Source organism: Saccoglossus kowalevskii, chromosome 18, assembly GCF_978046115.1.
Source record: "Saccoglossus kowalevskii chromosome 18, keSacKowa6.1, whole genome shotgun sequence".
NCBI lineage: Eukaryota > Metazoa > Hemichordata > Enteropneusta > Harrimaniidae > Saccoglossus > Saccoglossus kowalevskii.
Genome location: NC_140658.1, coordinates 10,317,179 through 10,335,216, shown reverse-complemented (window position 1 = coordinate 10,335,216; position 18,038 = coordinate 10,317,179). Strand labels below are relative to the sequence as shown.

The following is an 18,038-nucleotide window of genomic DNA, read 5'->3' as shown; positions in this document are numbered from 1 at the left end:
AAATTTATGCCGATATTAGGAATTGCCAATACCTATGAATAATACGTCAAGATTATAATTAATTGTGCCATGCGTAATTGAGATTAAGTTTGTGTTTCGTTTAATAAATGGGGAAGTGAACAAGTTCAGTATTCTTAAGTAATTAAAATGACCATCATTACGATCGAAGACGACTGGGTTCCATTAGGCTTGTCACAGTATTGAATACCGTATTAAATATTCGATTTAAAACTGATTGTATCGTCTTCTGTGCATCTGGCCTTTGACGAATGTTCATAGGTTCATAGTCTCATTTGCGATGATACAACATACATTCGCAAAATTGTCAGCACGAATACAACGCCGAACGTGGCAACTTTTCACACGCCTACGTACACGCGGATGAGCTAAGGTGTCACATTGCAAATGTTCTATTCCCAGGGTTTATGGCAATTCGTCCCGAGATCATATCGTGGAATTACCGGGTAATTTGAGCCTCGGTTCGATAAAACGGATGTGTGGACGAATGTTAACGTATTAATTCGTGCTCCACTATAACACTTCCACGTTGGTGACAAGTCGCTTAGGAAATCAATCAGACATAGTAGTTTGAATTAGCATTGCTATTTCTGATCACACTCATGTTCATCTGCTCCGTGTTACAGTAACTTTTGGAGTTGTTCACCGAGCTACTGTTCATCATGGAACTGTGGTAACCGTGTCCCCGTTTTCCTCTCTTGTGCTTTGTATCCCTGCAACAAAAACAGCAAGCGAATGCGGCCTTGAATTCCCGGCGAAATTTAGCTGGAGGGAGAAAGAAGAAAAAAAAGTCTAGCAATATATTTTATCTAAATGGCATCTTTAGATCAGTTAAATACCTAATAAATTTCAGGCATGGTGTGTATATTCGTATAAATCGATGAGTAGCCCCCTATACATTTAACGAATTGAAAAATGCAGCAATGTCTAATCCATGTTTATTTGACAAATATACAATAAAATATTAAACGTCCTGCATCTACACAGCCTAGGTGTTTTAGTACATCTATCCGCGTCGTAAAATTAATTCTACAAGCAATAATTGTAATGCACCGTGTATATCACATACATAAATTGAATATTCACTTTTTGCTGTACATTGGCTAGCCAGTGGGATACATGGTAAAGATTTCCAAAAAAAAATGTTTTTCTACATTCTCATACATTGGAAATATTTAGGAAATGTTCACGTTTGGCGGAGAAGGTACATGCCAAAATATACTAGATTCATTGTGAAATAAACATATTCAATACAAATATGAAAAACGTATACCATTTCCCATGTGTTGTGTGCGAATTTCATATTCACTGCGCGTTGTATGTGAGCGTGTTTATGCAAAACTGTGTGCTACTGCAGCCTCCCGAGGAGCATTGAGTATATTCTGTGAATAGTCGTGAAATGGAGATTACAAACAATACGGCATAACGCCATCTAGAATATATCACTAGAGGTTATGACGTTGAATAAATTCCCGGTGCATAGAATACTCTAGCGTGTTATACGATAGCTGTTTTTATCGACTTAGCATGTCATTTGATGAAATGTTGATTAATAAGCACAATGTGTAGATGACAAGAGTTTAAAGTTCACATAAATCGCAGCTGAATAAAAAATACGTGATTAACAGTTTGGCTGGTTTGTCATAATTATTCTGCGAGAATCATAGAAGTACATTTTTTTCCTCTGTTAACTCTTTAGCTATTAACGAGACTCAAATACAATTTTCACTAAAACCACAGTTGTCATCTTCTCCGGCAATAATGTGTAAAGATTGTAGCATACATGTTTTGTATGCTCATATGTTAATGCTCAGTCGAATGCGAAAAAAAGTGATCACAAAAAGCCGATTCTATTTTTTAGAGTACCTCGCAATGGAGGTGAGACATATGCGCACTCCAGATTATTAAAACGAAGTTATAGTAGCGATCTCCTTTTCATCTTGACAGACTATGCTGCGCGTCAATATATTTTTAATATTATTTCACTTCAAACAGTCGGAGAATACTTGTCATTTGTCACTATTGAAGTATGAGTCTCGCACCCACCAACGCAGTTTATTTTCTTCTGTGCACCATCTCGCTGATTGTTATGGTATCAAAAGTCCGTACATGTATTGCACTATCAGATTGACAGACGTCAAAGTTTTGTGATGTAATCAAATTAATAAACATATTTGCCGAGATGTTTGATAATTGCTCCGTAATCTTTTCCCTGTCTTTGTTTTCATATATTTCAGGTGTCGGCGTGGATGAATTAATATACTTTTAATACGAACGGCGCACAGGGAGCCCAGGAACTACGATCAACTGTACGCACTCCCTGTGAGCGGGGAGGGGGGGTATCGAATGGTATCTAGTGTAAGGAATAGATAGACAAGGGATGAAGGCTCAAGCTAGCTCATATTTTTACCTATATCTGCAGAATAAATCAAGAAAACTACACAAATTGACTCCAAGGCTAACCGAGTCGTGACCTCGATGTGGTTCGTATCCAGTTTTATGATTGGTTGATGACAAAATGCTGAACAGGCCACGCCTCTAACTGTGCCGTGCGTTCGGGCAAACCGTTAATTATTCGTAAATCAATTTGTGTACTTTTCTTGATTTATTCTGCAGATATAGGTAAAATATAGGTAAGGCTTTGGCGAAATTTGAAAGAGCAACTAATATTCTTCAACCTGGTATTTTTTATAGATTTTAGGTTTCATTCTGATCGTCTGTTTTTTCCAGTTTAAAAAAATATGAGCTGGCTGGAGCCTTCATCCCTTGTCTATTTCTTACACTAGATACCAGTCGATACCCCACCCCCCGCTCATAGGGAGTGCGTACAGTTGATCATAGTTCCTGGGCTCTCTGTGAATGGCGTAGATAGCTTGTCGTGAGCGAGAGAGCATCGATACATGTTTGGTCTTATTCTCACCGTCTTCACGTATACTGCTCGTATTACCATGGTAACAAATTGACAGATATTCGACCACTTACTTGTATAGATGTTCTAATTCCCAAAACCAATGCAATTACATGTTAATACATATAACTGCTAACATGTAGAATATACCTAGAGTCGTACTTAGTAATATTGGGTTGTTTTCGTTAACTTTTATATGGCGTCATACTAAAAAGATCGTATCGTGTTTTCATATATCCCACAGTAATAGAGACAAATGAATGGTAATGAGCTATAATTCTAATTGGTGTGCTCTAAATTGCCTATCCACCTTTGACGATTTGCTTTGACCTATAAACTTCGAAATAACAATTAATAACAAGCGATGTCTTCCATTACATGATCTCTGGTAATTGAACTGAAGTTGTAACACTGTTTAATACGGTAAAATTAAGGATATACTATTATAGAAGATTACTACTTTCGCATATTTCACTGTCGCCTATTCTGGCAAAAGATGTTGTCACCGCATTATTTAGTACACTTGGAAATTCCAAATATTTATTTCCAACAATCGTAAATTCATTTCAATTAGACGTCGCATAATCAGAGATGCGAATTGAAGTAAATATCCGTTTGAACTAAGACGCAGATTACTACACACATATACGAGTGTTCCTATGCAGTGTCCTTATCACCGTCTTGTTAAGTGTGATATCTAGTAGAATCTATACGATTAACATTCATAATAATTTCAAACGATCCAAATCCAGTTTCCGGGTCAGTATGTGAGTTATTGTAAACATGTTTAAACTGGGATTAGCAATAATATATCCATATCCATAATATATACCCCGGTGTAACACAAGATGATTTCATAACACATTTTACCCGTAGGTCAACGATAAAAGTATAACAAGTTTCGATTTTCGTACCTGAGAGAAAGTTGTAGATAATGGGATTGACACCACTGTTAGCGAAGGCCAGCCAATGAGCTATCAGAAAGGGTATATGGAAAGAGCTTCGTGTGTTATGAACCACATCGTCAAAGAACGAAAACTGCCTGCAATTGAAATGAAAATAATAAGTTTGTCAGTGATATTCACAAAGTATAAAAAAAAGTCATTCAAGGTACATTCATTTATATACACTAGCATGTCTTAAATGCAATTACTGGGCCGGATTTGCATATATTAGACTCGAATGAAAAAATCACGATCTCCCATGTTTAACCTCTTCTTACGTAATGTCCCACATCATTTACTTTAATCGCGCTTAGTGCCAAAGATGTCGAATCGTAATTTCGCATGTGATATATACAACTCAAACACTTCTGATAAAGTCTGGCAATATATCGTTTACTATCCCCGTAATAACTTGACACGTAAATCAAAGAAAGGGTTCAATAGTTGGGTTTTTATGGGAATTATATATTCTCTAACAGGAGAGCTGAAAAGTGTATAAAGGCTCTGGAATGGCGGCCTTTATTAATGTGTTTCTCATTAGATTCGTGTTATATCTTGATGTCAAATGCTTGTCATCAACATCCTGGATTGGAATTTAGCCTGTGGATGCATCAGACAGGTTAGGTTGTATTATATAATCATCTGTGTACGAGATGCCATCACAAATGCGTGTTGTTAGTTTGCGATCTTAGATATAGCAAGGTAATAGAAAATGTGTTTTTTTAGTAAAGACAGTTGTGTCAAAGTCCATAATAATAATCAAAATAGGCGTGAATACTTGTATTTTCTGCATGGTACCTCAACGCGTACACAACTGATGAATGCATATTTATGTTATACTTACTGCAATTAGGGATGTTAATATCACACACATTTTTAATGAATTTAACAAAGGACATCATTTAGGCGTGAAACCAAATCCATCAGTTGCGTAAAAACGAATTATGCAAATTAGAAAATTAGTATACATATAGCGTTTATTGAAACGAAGCCTCGCAACATCCGATTGTTGTGTGTCCTTAATTGGTGAATAATTGTTTGAAATTTACCGTGCATCAATTATGTGTTGGTATGTTTGAAATGCCAGTTTTTCAGTTTAGTTGCATCATCAGTTAAAATGTAGACAAGCGAGTATTTCTAATCTTAACAAAATGTGATATTAATATTTAAAGAAGGGGAAATATCAAAACACAACACGTGGATCAGAACGCAGTCGGAGTTGTTCGTCCACAGACAGTCTAGAAGAATGGTTTACCAGTAATAGAAACAATACAAGTGGTGATGGAAAAGTCCTGAATTATGGACAGCGGCTAATTAAAAATGCAAGAAATACTGCGTAAATGTGCGCCTTCGTTTGTTTTATATTTGTGTTAGGCATACTTGTACTGATTTATTCTGGCTTTCTTTGAATATAAAACCCGAATTATAGATCTAGTAAATACTTTCTACTCTATTATTTATGCTTTCGGAAATATAGCTGACATAATTTATTCTTATACAACACCAATCGTGATTTATTCTTCTAACATTCCGAGGTTTCAAGCAATCATGGAATTAACCTAATGTATTTTACATCTGCGGACGCCGCTATATCACTCAGTTAGAAGAATGGTTAGTTAGTAATTGAACCAGACACTAAAACTATCGTCAATTTTACGTTAATTGGGGTCTCGTGTTCGTGTCATTGCACGCATTATCGAATCAACATACCTTAATATATTGAGTAGGTGAAGAGGCAAATAACAAATGGTAAATATGACAACCACTATAATCAACATCTTAGCCACCTTTCTTCGAGACTTCAATTGACTCTCCGATGCTTTTGTGCTCACGTGGCTATTTCCATTCGAGGCGTTCTTTTTGCTGTCACATGATTCGTATGAGCCTGGTATTTTGGCCCACAATTGGCGACAAATGAAAACGTACGCTATGATGATCATAACCAAAGGAATTACATATATCACCAGTACAAGAGCTATATGGTACACTTTTTGTTGAATCGAACCGAACCAGTTGCGCTGGAATAAAATCAATACAAGAAAATAACATTGGATGAGACAGTGTTTTTTATAGAATTATTCAGTTTCTGCAAATTACATATGACTGGTCATATATTGGTATGCGGTGAATCACGAGGATATGGTATTATTCCTGAGCATGCGTACAGTTACAACGATGATGACGCCGCTTTATATAAAGTTGTTCACAAGACATTGCGTCATTTTGTTTTGTTTTATAAATATGCATTATATTTTGGTCAGGGGAAAATATATGAGATAATACTACCCATAATAACTAGTACGAGTTGGGAACATATAAACACGCAACACGCACGGGACTCGAACTCGCGACCACGGCAAAGACCTCACTATGCCACACACAAAAAAAGATAGCACCAAATGTAATGAACAAGGGCTTACTGGCTTACAATGTTTAGATGGGCATGTGCAAGTTAAATTTCTGAAGTCACAAATCCGTACCGATTTCACCTCGAAATATATTTTTAGCTCCTATGCTATCAAATACGCGATGGTGTCGATTTCGAATGCAAAACTGGCGTTGCTTAATTTCCGGTCATGACGATTATGCAATTTCAGCACCCAGCTTCAGTTTTCTACCGATTTCACCACGGAATGTGTTTTTAAATTCTCAAGTTCCAACGGTAGCATACACGCGAGGGTGTTGATCTCGAAAAGCCAAACTGGCGTCACTGTTTTTTCCGGTCTTAAAGAATATGCAATTTCAGTGCCCAGCTTAAGTTTTGTACCACACATGTTGCATCGAGGGCAATTTGCATTTCAAAGTTTGCGAAATCCTCTCAAATTATAGGATACGTATTTCTTTCCATACGCTCGGATGAAGCTAGCTATCATGTACATGTGCGAAATAACGATGTACATTTGAATATCCAAGATATGCAACGGCCAGTGATTTGCAAGAAATTGCAGCAAACGGACTCATATAAAACTGTGTATGGAATCACTCCACTTATTTTCGCACGCACCCTGTAAAAGTTGCGAACTGGAACATCGTCTATTACATAATAATTATTATTATTATTATTTAAAAAGAACATTGTGAGTTTTGAAATATATATATATATCATCGGATATGACTAGGCTGAACAACGTTACTTCTTGTTGATGGTTTTAGACAGTGAGCCAATCATCCAGTTTTATTCAGACAATGGCAATTCTGGGGATCTGTCAGGCAGCATAACAAGCCTTATGTTTACCTCAAAACACTTCGTCAGGTAAATGTAATTCTTCGTATATATTGGTCGCTCCGTTTCATAAACCACTGCCTGTGGAATGGGTACCAAAAAGGAGGTTATCCAGATGGAGAATATCACAGTTATGGCTCGCTTTGCGGTACTCTTAAACATCAGCGGATGGCAGATGGCGAAGTATCGGTCCACGGCTATTGCGCAAAGCGTAAGAACGGACACGCTCATGGAAACGACCTGCAAGACAACAATGGAAGGGAGATAATTCACATAACTACCGGCAATGGTAATTCAATCTGGCTTCAGTGATCTAGATCTATTATGTGTCCAGTGTAGCAATAACCGCTTCCATAGCTAGAAGCAGCATATACTACGGAACCGGGCAATCACGGTCCCTGCTCTGTATATCTCGAAACAGCCGGCGAAGTTGAACGACGAACCCTGAGGCAGTTCGTCAATTAAACATAAAACGTTACGTCACGGTTGATGTGACAAATTGAAATGCATGGAAACGTAAGAGGTTCTATTTGGGGAAAATGTCACCAGTTTTGCCTCGGTTACAATTATATTTCGAAATATAACGAGTTAACGAGAAACACAATTTAGTTGACGATTTAACGTTTGAAATACGCAGGATGTCGATTTCAACTAAACATATAATTCGCAGTTATTCAAATCAAATCAAAATTGTGAAGAGGTTTTGCAGGTTATAATAATAAAAAGCATTATATATTAGCCGACGGTCGAGAATACGTGCTTCTTGTGTAACCGCTGAAATATATATTATATATTGCACCTCCATGTGTAAGCAACTCATATCGCACGCATACCCGCGTGTCACAAATTCATCCACTTCAATTCAATGGTTTCAATTTATACTTTCTTGAAAAAGTAGTTCGAAATGGCTGATTGGCGGCCACGGCACGTTTGTCACACAGTGCAAATGCATCAATTTCCAATTAGCTTTTTTTTAAGAGAGACACCTTTGGACTTTTAGAAACAGCCATTAATTGCGTCAAAATTTCTGCATTATCGCGTTCTGTATTGGTTAGGGGCTACAGGTAGATTGTGTAATTGACCAGTGGGAGCACGCAAATGGAGCATAATTATTCAACACCGAGGTCATTATTGAGCCGTGTCCACAATAATGAACTATTATCGAGACATCGAGTTTCGTAAGGAGGATAATCATCTGACGGCGACGTCACAGGAAGCTGTAGGAGATAGTGCAGTATGATAAAAATGCATTTAAGGTAATCATGACTGTGACAAATAGCGAGTGGACAGTTCCAACCGCGTTTATTAAACAACTATAGCGTAGAGACGTCAATAACATATCAACGTATCAAGTAGTGCATATAAATTGCTTCAGATTTCCCCTGCGTTTTGTCGGCTGAAATAATCTCTTACAGGTTCAACTGATGATGTCTTCTGCGCCTTTTGTGAATTCACATTAAAACACGCGGTCCGCGGCATTCAGTCCGTGGTCGAAACATACATAGATAAAAACCGTAATCCGATGCCAATTGCGGGATAGAAACAGAACTGTTTTGTACTATTTTGTAATTACTATATTACGTTACATTATCTTTTTTTCACGGTTTCGGGTCAGAAAGGTTGAGTTTTGTAAATGATTCTCGTGTGATCGTGGTGGTGTATTAGAGGTGGTTACGATTCTCGCGTAATCATGGTGAATTATTGAGTGTTGTGAATAATTCTCGCGTGATCATGGTGGATTATTTAGTGTTGTGAATGACTCTCGCGTTATCATGGGGGATTATTTAGTGTTGTGAATAATTCTCGCGTGATCATGGTGGATTATTTAGTGTTGTGAATGACTCTCGCGTTATCATGGTGGATTATTTAGTGTTGTAAATGATTATCGCGTGATCATGGTGCATTATTTAGTGTTGCGAATGACTCTCGCGTTATCATGGTGGATTATTTAGTGTTGTAAATGATTCTCGCGTGATCATGATGGTGTATGTATTAGAGGCTGTTTCGATTCTCGCTTGACGATGATGGATTATTTAAGGGTGTCGTTCGTGATTCTCGCGAGATCGTCGTGGTATATTGCGAGTTGTCATACTTCTCGGCTTATTGTACCAGTGCAATGTGGGTTGAATTGAGAAGTATTGCGTGGTGATGGTAGGTGATAGACGTTAACATTGTCACGTGATCGTGTCCAGTTATAGAACAAATATATTTTACTGCTCTGAGCATTTGAAATGATTTCTCAATATTGGAATGTTATGTTCAAACAGGCACCTAAAAAAATCAATTCATTACCTTTAGTTTAACTAGTAGCATGAACACACGTAAACAAATTGAATTGAATGTAGGCGAAAAATGAGTATATGCTTTTGAGTTTTGTGGCAAGTAAGTTCATGGGACGATATGGTAAGTAAGAATTGGTGGTCTAATATAAGTACATCATGCCAATAAAACATAAAACAAAGATAGTCGAACATACCTGAAAATAAGGAATCAGTTTACAGGCCAGGTTCCCGAAAAACCACGTTTCCGATGTCTCAAACACCACAGTGATCGGCAAACAAATTAGGGACACGAGGATATCGGCGATGGACAAGTTCAATATGTAATAATTCGTCACTGTTCTCATCTGTGGGTTTCTCAGCACGGCATAACACACCAGAACATTGCCACCCAGCGCCAGAATGAACACCAAGAAATACGCTGAAATGAGAACCCATTCGTGCGTTACCGGGAAAACAAAGTTTCGAAGATTATTTACAAATCTGGCTTCGTAATTGTCCCAATCGTAGGAATAATCAATGTCGGTGTCATTTATTACACAAGGAGACGTGGACGAGTTGGTGAGATTCCCGGGAGTGCAGAGTTTAGTTTCCATTGTTCGACAACGTGGCGGTGCTGTCACTTTCTGTGATTTTGAATAACAACGTAGTCGTTCCGTCACCACCAGTATATAAATACGTCAGCTCTACTGGTCAAATAAACATATGTGTTAGATATTAATAGTAAACAAACTTAATTTAATACAACCCAAAAAATTACTACTAGAATAATTTCCATGGACCCTTTCCATTAATACTTTGCCGGCAACATTTTCTCATTAGAATTAACGTAACAATAATTCACAAAATAACCACCTTTCCAATCATATCAGAATAAATTAAGTCTTAATAGAAATGTAATTTACTTGTTTCTACTCCGTTGCAGAAATTGGAAGCCGATTCGATCAATAATAAAGGCGTCAACAAAGCAAGCTTTCTTTTGCAAGTAAATTGATGTCTGTCTCTCTCGGCTTTCACTTCATTGATTTGATTGCTTCATTTTGCTGGATAATCCACGGTCAGGGGCTATCTTTGTCGGAAAGGCGTATATTCTTTATTTAAGTGTTTCTTACAATGATGTTTACCGCGGAATAGGGTACTATATCTTTCATCGGATCAAGCGCAACATATAAAGTACTGCCAGACCGCTAACAAGTTGTTAAATCTAGACCCCACTACTCCCCTCAGCACAACTTTGATGCATTTCATCATTTATCACCGAGACTGCGTCAATTTCGTGCCGACATTTAATTACTTCTCAATAACGAATCTACGAATCTAAATTAAATAGAATTAGTTGTTCAAATCCATTATCATTCCCGTCTCGAATAAACACAATGTGAAGATAACGTTTTTTTGTTATTATCTTCGCGACTGTTAAGTAACATAAACCTCCAGATGGAAATAAGTCTGTCTGACGAATGACTCACGAGGTTGTAGTCAATCGCGTCTTTACGATTAACACGTTTGTTTTGCCACGAGGTTAGTTAATAAGTCTGGTATATAGTATTTGAAACAGAGAAAGTGTCACGTTAAAATAACATTCCATTAAATCGTTAATTGATTAACACCTCCGAATTTACTGTAGACGATCCTTCGTTGCATGCCGTTCATTACTGAAATGAATTTTTTATATGGGGCATCGCACTCTGTATGACTAGACACTGCTTAGTTACCGTGTATGCAATTTGTGGGTTGCATTGTCCAGTGGTCAATTAGTATAATGCATTATAACGTCATCAGTTCTCATCTCTCGTACTATTTGTTGTCACAGTAAATGACGTGGATACGCGACATGTGATCAATTTGTAGTAAATCATTCATTCTCTCGGCATACTTTCTATATGTTAACCATGTGTATTGGGTAGAAGTCATTTGAAGAAACAGAAAATGATCTGGAATAACCAACAGTGATTCGACAAAACATGATGACTTGTGATGTTCATCAGAAATCATTTTTTTAATGTTAACTTACCCATTAAAATGATAAAAAAAACTATTTGAGTGTCCTGACAAAAAGAAAATTTACAAAGATGTAATGAACAACAAGCTGAAGATTCAATATTAATTAAGCTCAGATACGTTGGAAAACGAACAAGCAGCTGTCTGGAAACTATGTTTGTTATGTTCGTAGAGGTTCGGGGGATTTTTTTCAGACCACGGGTGGGTGGATATAGAATAGGTGGATAAGAGTTAGTAACTTCGAATACTTGTAGTATTAGCAACATGAAAGGCAAAACCAATTAGCCTGATAAAATATTGGAACACCGACTGATATGGTATCCAAATATTCTAATCATAGGTGCAGTTCAATTGTCTGCTCAGACCAGGTTGTTCATTTCCCCGTTTATTGAATGTTGTCACAGATCCACATAGATTCCATTCGGTAACATTTAATTTACGATTTACCTATGACTATATACCAGTTCGTATTTAAGTTATGTAACAAAAATAAAAAAAAACATTTTTTACATTTATAACGCCAGTAAAAATAAACGTATCATATAATTCGAATAAAATTATAATTCTATAAAAAAGAAATGATAAGGTACGCTTGTGAGTGATATTCAAATGAATACAGTTGTAGTTGAAATGGTATTTAAAAAAATCATCCCGAGTAAAAAAACCTAATTTGTATTAGTCTCCGAGGAACGGTCAGTATCGTCGATGTTAAAAATATCTTTTCATTGAGATGATAAGTATTGGAAAGAAAACTTGTTTTTTGGTGTCTTTGGCATAGGTCGTGAAAATTGTTGTGGAATGATTTAACTATAATTGTCATTTGAGATCATTGAGTCAAATTCAAGTTTTGCAACTAATAAGCGTATATTACATGATACACTGCATGTTGGGGGGGGGGGGGTATCCGGCATATAATGGGCAAAACTAATTTCATTAGATTGAAAATAAGATACATTTTTAAAACTTTATTTTATATAGTACATTAATTAAGTTATGTGTGCTCCCTCTAAGAAATGTTAGATATGATGACATTTCAGTTTAAAAGTCAATATTAAAAATAGTTTTCACTTAATCCATACTAATGCAGAAATTTAATAGTCAAAATATGGTCTGCTTTCCTTCTAAAAATAACATTTTCATTCAAAAATATCATTAAGAAGTACGGAGACGATTTCAAAACCTCCTTAATGAAATGTTATTTTTTGTCATCAAATATACTTGAAAAAATGAATAATACGCATGGACACATAGCGCGTGCTAGATGATCACATTAACGAACAACAAAGCAATTTTCTGAGCAACCCGTGTCTCTGTTCAAACGAAAATCAGAGTGCGTAAAAGAGGAGTCGCGATCCGTTCTATATTCTGTATTCAAAACCTCAATACACAATGAAAAGAAGCGTTTTACAGAACTGTCGATAAATCATTAGGGACCAAAAGGCATATAACAAAAAATAGGGAAACATGTTTTGTTAGCCACGATGAATTAAATTACGTATGTTGATGTTATCGCTTCTTGCTTGGCAGCGCGCAGTAATCAGTTGTGACATTTGTTCTGCGCATTAGATGATTTATTCTATATTGTAAAGAAACAACTCATTTGTTTTCAATTTAGTTGATAAGATAGTATAGTTTAGGCTTTACGTGGAGCAGATAAAATGCTCCGGAATGGATCCAGGCATAGATCAATGTTTCTCGTATTGTTAAAAGCGATGAATCGATAGTGAGTGAAAAAAACACCTCGATGAAATGTCATTTCGCAGCTCGAGGCATGAATACCAAGCACCTACCTACAAGAAGGAAGTACTTGATCTAACAGTTTTTACTTCTCTTACATTGATGTCAAGCACACGCTGCTTCCTCTGTATTGAGTCGCCTCAGGCGCAAAAAAAAATCTTTATGATATTATTTATTGTTGAATCAGATATTTTCGTTTGAATTTAAGTTAGCGATTAACACCGAGTCACATCACTGAACAAACTGCGTCCAATGCCGCTAGATGCATCCAGTGAATACGTGACTCCTAGATCAGTTGATCAACGTTGATATGCGAGGTATGTAAAAACTGTATACTCTCAACTCCCATAGATTTCTCGACTTGAGATCAATTTTAATCCATCAAACAAGCTACCTGTAATTCTTAAACTGACTCGTCGTCATGGATATGTTGATTGTGGCGAAACTAAATTGTACACTTGCTGCGTATTGTATGTCGGTTTCAAAGTAGGAGCTGGACTCTTGATTGGCTGCGTTTGCCCTTCCGTTTGGCGCATCAGACCAAGCATGTTGAAAATAGAAATGATACTGATGCGCCTGTAGGGACGATAAACCAAATAACTCGTATAAATGATGACACGGGTATTCCGGTTCACGACAGAATAATATCAGTGTCAACTTCACAGAACAAAAACTTACTGCACTCATTATTTGTACGTCCTTATGATAAAAATGCGAAGCACGTAAGGGGTGACTTATATAACAGATGTTGTTGAAAGCGATTTTGTATTTTTCCGCTGAGTGATATTGGATACGTATACATTTACTTTGTCATTTCACATTTGAATGACTGTAAAGCTAACGAGTTGCATATGTGTTGGTTTGGTCGCTAATGATTCAGAAATTCCAGTAATCACTTTCGTTCACTGATTGATGCGATTTAGGTGTACATGATATAATGTATTGTTTATAATGTTATGTTTAACCTTTCATGAACTGGATGCTAACGTTAAATACACTTAGATTGCGCTCACCAGAACGGAATGTGCCCGGGAATACATGACAATTCGAAACAACAACACAACTTTTTGCAACTTTTCAAAATCAACTTTTGGTATTAATCAAACCGAGAGGAATATCCAATTATGTGAAATGTAACACATCTGTTGTTTGTACGTCGTGTATTATATATATGTCTTGCGAGACACCGCGACTCACACAATGACTGTTTACAAAAACGTACGTAAAACCAATAGTGATTAGAACGCGAAAGAGTTGAGTCTGACCGTACAACAAAACAGCGTAAGTGGAAAACAGGTGACAGCAGCCTGTAAATATTCCAATTTTCAACAACCCGGAATGATTCAGAGAACCTGTCTTGGTTGATACCAACTTTAATCGAGAGTCATAGCATTATCCGCATTCCGCAAAAATAACAGTTTCTTTATTCGGTGAAGGGAAATATATATTCATATATGACGCCGTTTCGCTGAAATTGACAATCAACTGTATAAAGAAAGAAATCCCCATATCCCATGCATCGATTGACGTCCGTATAATACGTTGGTGTAATATATGACTGCCAGGAAATTCCCCTATGCATTGAATTATTTTAAATACAATAAATGTGAGAATGTCGATTCGGTACCCGAGTTCGTCGCATACCGTTGGGCAAACACAACGGAATATATACAAAGTTTCATTAAAGGTGCATTAAATATTATAAATAAATAAATATCATTATAATCCTCGTTGTCATAGCAGCGGAACTCGCCTCTGATAACGAATCCTACTCAGTTGTGTTATTTTCCGTGTTAATAGAAGAGTGCTACCTACGTTGACCACTCGATATGTGTACATCCGCACTGCAGGACGACGGGTTATCTTGAAATCTCCCTCAGCGACATTTCAAATTGATATAGATCCAGCTATGATTTGTACATTGCTTGAATGTGCCTCTCAAACTAGACACTTAATGAAGTAACAGATAAGATAATAATTCACTGTTAAATAGATATATAATATAGGATGAGTCGTTCGTTTTTAGTTAACTTTATTTTCTAAAAATGTGTATATGTATTACGTCTCTCTAGCGTAATAACCAGCATTAGTGCCACTTCAAAACGTCCATGCGTGTACTCTGGTGAAAATATTGTAAACGTAATTATTACTTAAATTGGTTCTTCTCTCATATTGTTAAGTTCAAATAAACCTATATAAAATTCCGCCAAGATCTATTCGTTCAAATTTGGTTGAAAACTACCCTTAGATGTGATTATAAAGAAACGAATATTTAAGTGTTGCGCAGCGTATATGTATGGTTAAATCATTTCATTTCTGGCAATTGACAACAAACTGCAGTCGTTAGAACAGTGATATCACCCGTATATACGCTATAACGTGTTAGCAATTGCTTTTTATTCATGTAATGTTAATTCCACAACTCAATTAAACATCATTTATCTATGTTGGATTGGGGATAAATTTCAGAGCCCCTCATGCTTAAATGTGAAACGTAATTTGTTATACACATTTACTGGTTTCGAATTGGAGCAGTTTGAACGTATTAACCCAAAATATGAACGTTAGTTTTAAGGTGAAAGGGATTTAGTCAATAATATCAATATACACTGTTTCAAGTACAGGTCACAATGCTTTTTATTTGTTTATTCAAATATTCTGTTATCTTTCTAACAATAAAAACATTGTAAGTGACAAACAGTTTCACTGAGGGTTTCACACTGACCGTTTGTTTCCATGTTGTGACTTGGTATCTGTATTATCAAGGTAATTTATAGACGTTGTACTTTTACTATTAGATTTGAAGTCTACACGTCACTACAAGTGTGTATCATCCCCTGGCGACCACTTTCTTAGTCGTCTATTGACATTTTCAACAACACTGACTCGTCGTACACGATATTTTATAAACGTTTTCGACATCACTGTCAGCACTTACATAGGTTAAAATGACATGAACTTAGGTTGACAGACAAACCGTCCGATTTGCGTGTAGATACCATTGGTTTGTATAACGGAACATCGAGTTAATTGATAGCCGTCAAGTTTTAATTAAACCAAATTCTCTGATAATATCATGTGTGTATGACTAGGGGAACTTGCAATAGGGCAACTGTACACGTTCCATTGAATCAATGAATTGAAACGCAACAATACGTGTTTACTTATTTAAGCATTTAAATAGTAATACAATTCCTTCGGTTTATTAATGAACAAAACGTTAACTTCGAGGGTGAATATATGAGTGAAATTATAAGTATATTTGTCCGCCACTTTTCAATAACTGTTATTTGGGGCGAAGTGGGTTATCATGTTTCTACGGAGCTTTTTTTAATATTGCTTTGTAACCAAATCAACGTTATCGACTTCCTCACGGTATTGCAATATTACGCTAGAGGAAAGTACGCATTACGTTCCCAATAATAGACGAATACAGACATTATTTACTTTCTTTTCATGACAACTCTACTTAGGTTTTAGGTGGTGTAAACCTAATATGTTGACGACTCTGTTTGTTTGCATAGAATTTTCTCCCAATATATTTCCAGAACCCCGTCCAAACGGGGGCAGCACCAATGGCGCGCTGTGCATGTGTACCGAGTTTCGCGACTACGTTTGGATCATAAGGACTGCTAGCAAATATGCTGGTCATGTGACCTTCTCGGTTACATCTCAGTAACGGATTACACACGAATACAGATGGGAATATAATAATTATAGAGAGCGGCATACCAACAATTTTCAGTCGGCGTGAGTTATAAAGCAATCATTAGTTAACGATCTGAATGTCCAAGCGCACATTCCGGGAGGGTGTTGTTGTTCGTTTTCTATCACGGTAAGGTACACGTACTTTACGACCGTTCGCCGTATAAAATAGCATGCAATGAATCTGTCCCAGATGTTTCATCAGTTTTAATATTCATGCCAACTGGCCATCGAATAAAGTGTCATGTGTAATTTTAATAAATGCGTTGCTTGAATTTATTTCGCTTACTATTCTCCCGTAAAAACTCCGAGTACCGTTCATATCACACCGGCAGCTATCTTAAATTGCTCTCTATCCCTATCCCGTTATTGTGCAGTAATGGTATGTGTACCAACACATACGCGTTGCGAAGAATATATCGTTTGATCTGACCCAGGATCCAGGAGTGTGTTTATTTTTGATTAGCAATAAAGGCAGAAAAAAGGATTACCAAATGAATGTTATTCGAAATTACATGTTGGGAGTGATTGCATGGTAGTAATAATCGCAGTCATCTAACGCCAAGTTTCATCAAGATGTGATGGAGGCGTTATTGGTGGCCTCACAGCCGTGTAACACAAAAGTGTCTTGATAGTCTTAATTTTGGAATATACCAAGCTATAAAAATGCAGTTTATTGTTTTCTACCAACTATGTGTTTACATCCAAGAATTACATGGAACATCGTCTGTAAAAATGGCAGTGAAATTGAAAGAATCAACCGAGAAAACCATCGCAACATAACGTAATACCTCTCACCTTGTTGTCTACTTAAAGTTTGAGTCGAATGTCCTCGGCAGCTGTTCGTCCTCAATCACTCGGTAGTGAATAGGCTCATTTGCGCTTCAGCGTTCTCAACTTGCTCCAAGAAGCTGCCAGTCAACGCCCGAACCGCTCGAAATAAGATATTGAGGAGGGATATTGAAGAAGACTCAATAAGCTGCCTGGCTGTTTTATTGGATGTATATACTTCTTCAAACTCGATTAATAAAACCATCAACCCCCACGAAGCTGTGTGATTGGAGGAAAACGAAATCCGCTATGACTCCTTAACGCGGTGTATACGAACCACATAGCTTGGCAGGATTTCTGCCCGACTGACAAACAATCAGGAATCTATAGCCTTGCGTAAATAATGCCGTATATTAATTAAAAATCAAAGAATTGCAGACGTGTTCCCACCA

The 18,038-nt window shown here is 36.9% G+C and overlaps 1 protein-coding gene across 1 annotated transcript; it reads right to left on the bottom strand.

Annotated features, from left to right (window-relative positions):
• Window positions 1-77: 77 nt before the first annotated feature.
• LOC100313694 (orexin receptor-like protein) lies at window positions 78-17,768 on the bottom strand. Its single transcript, NM_001168149.1, has 6 exons — window positions 17,614-17,768; window positions 9,570-10,058; window positions 7,106-7,333; window positions 5,581-5,888; window positions 3,841-3,968; window positions 78-783 (listed from the first exon to the last, which is right to left on the bottom strand). Exons 2-6 carry the CDS (start codon window positions 9,966-9,968, stop codon window positions 575-577), a joined length of 1,272 nt encoding a protein of 423 aa, NP_001161621.1. The 5' UTR covers window positions 9,969-10,058; window positions 17,614-17,768; the 3' UTR covers window positions 78-574.
• Window positions 17,769-18,038: the final 270 nt, after the last annotated feature.

Bases quoted from the DNA above. Each gene is read 5' to 3' on its own strand.
- LOC100313694 (NM_001168149.1), bottom strand. From the start codon at position 9,968: ATGGAAACTAAACTCTGCACTCCCGGGAATCTCACCAACTCGTCCACG. The intron at 7,334-9,569 runs GTATGTTCGACT...GTTGTCTTGCAG, and splicing joins AACTGATTCCTTATTTTCAG to GTCGTTTCCATGAGCGTGTC. The intron at 784-3,840 runs GTACGAAAATCG...TTCTCCCTCCAG, and splicing joins TATCTACAACTTTCTCTCAG to CTAAATTTCGCCGGGAATTC.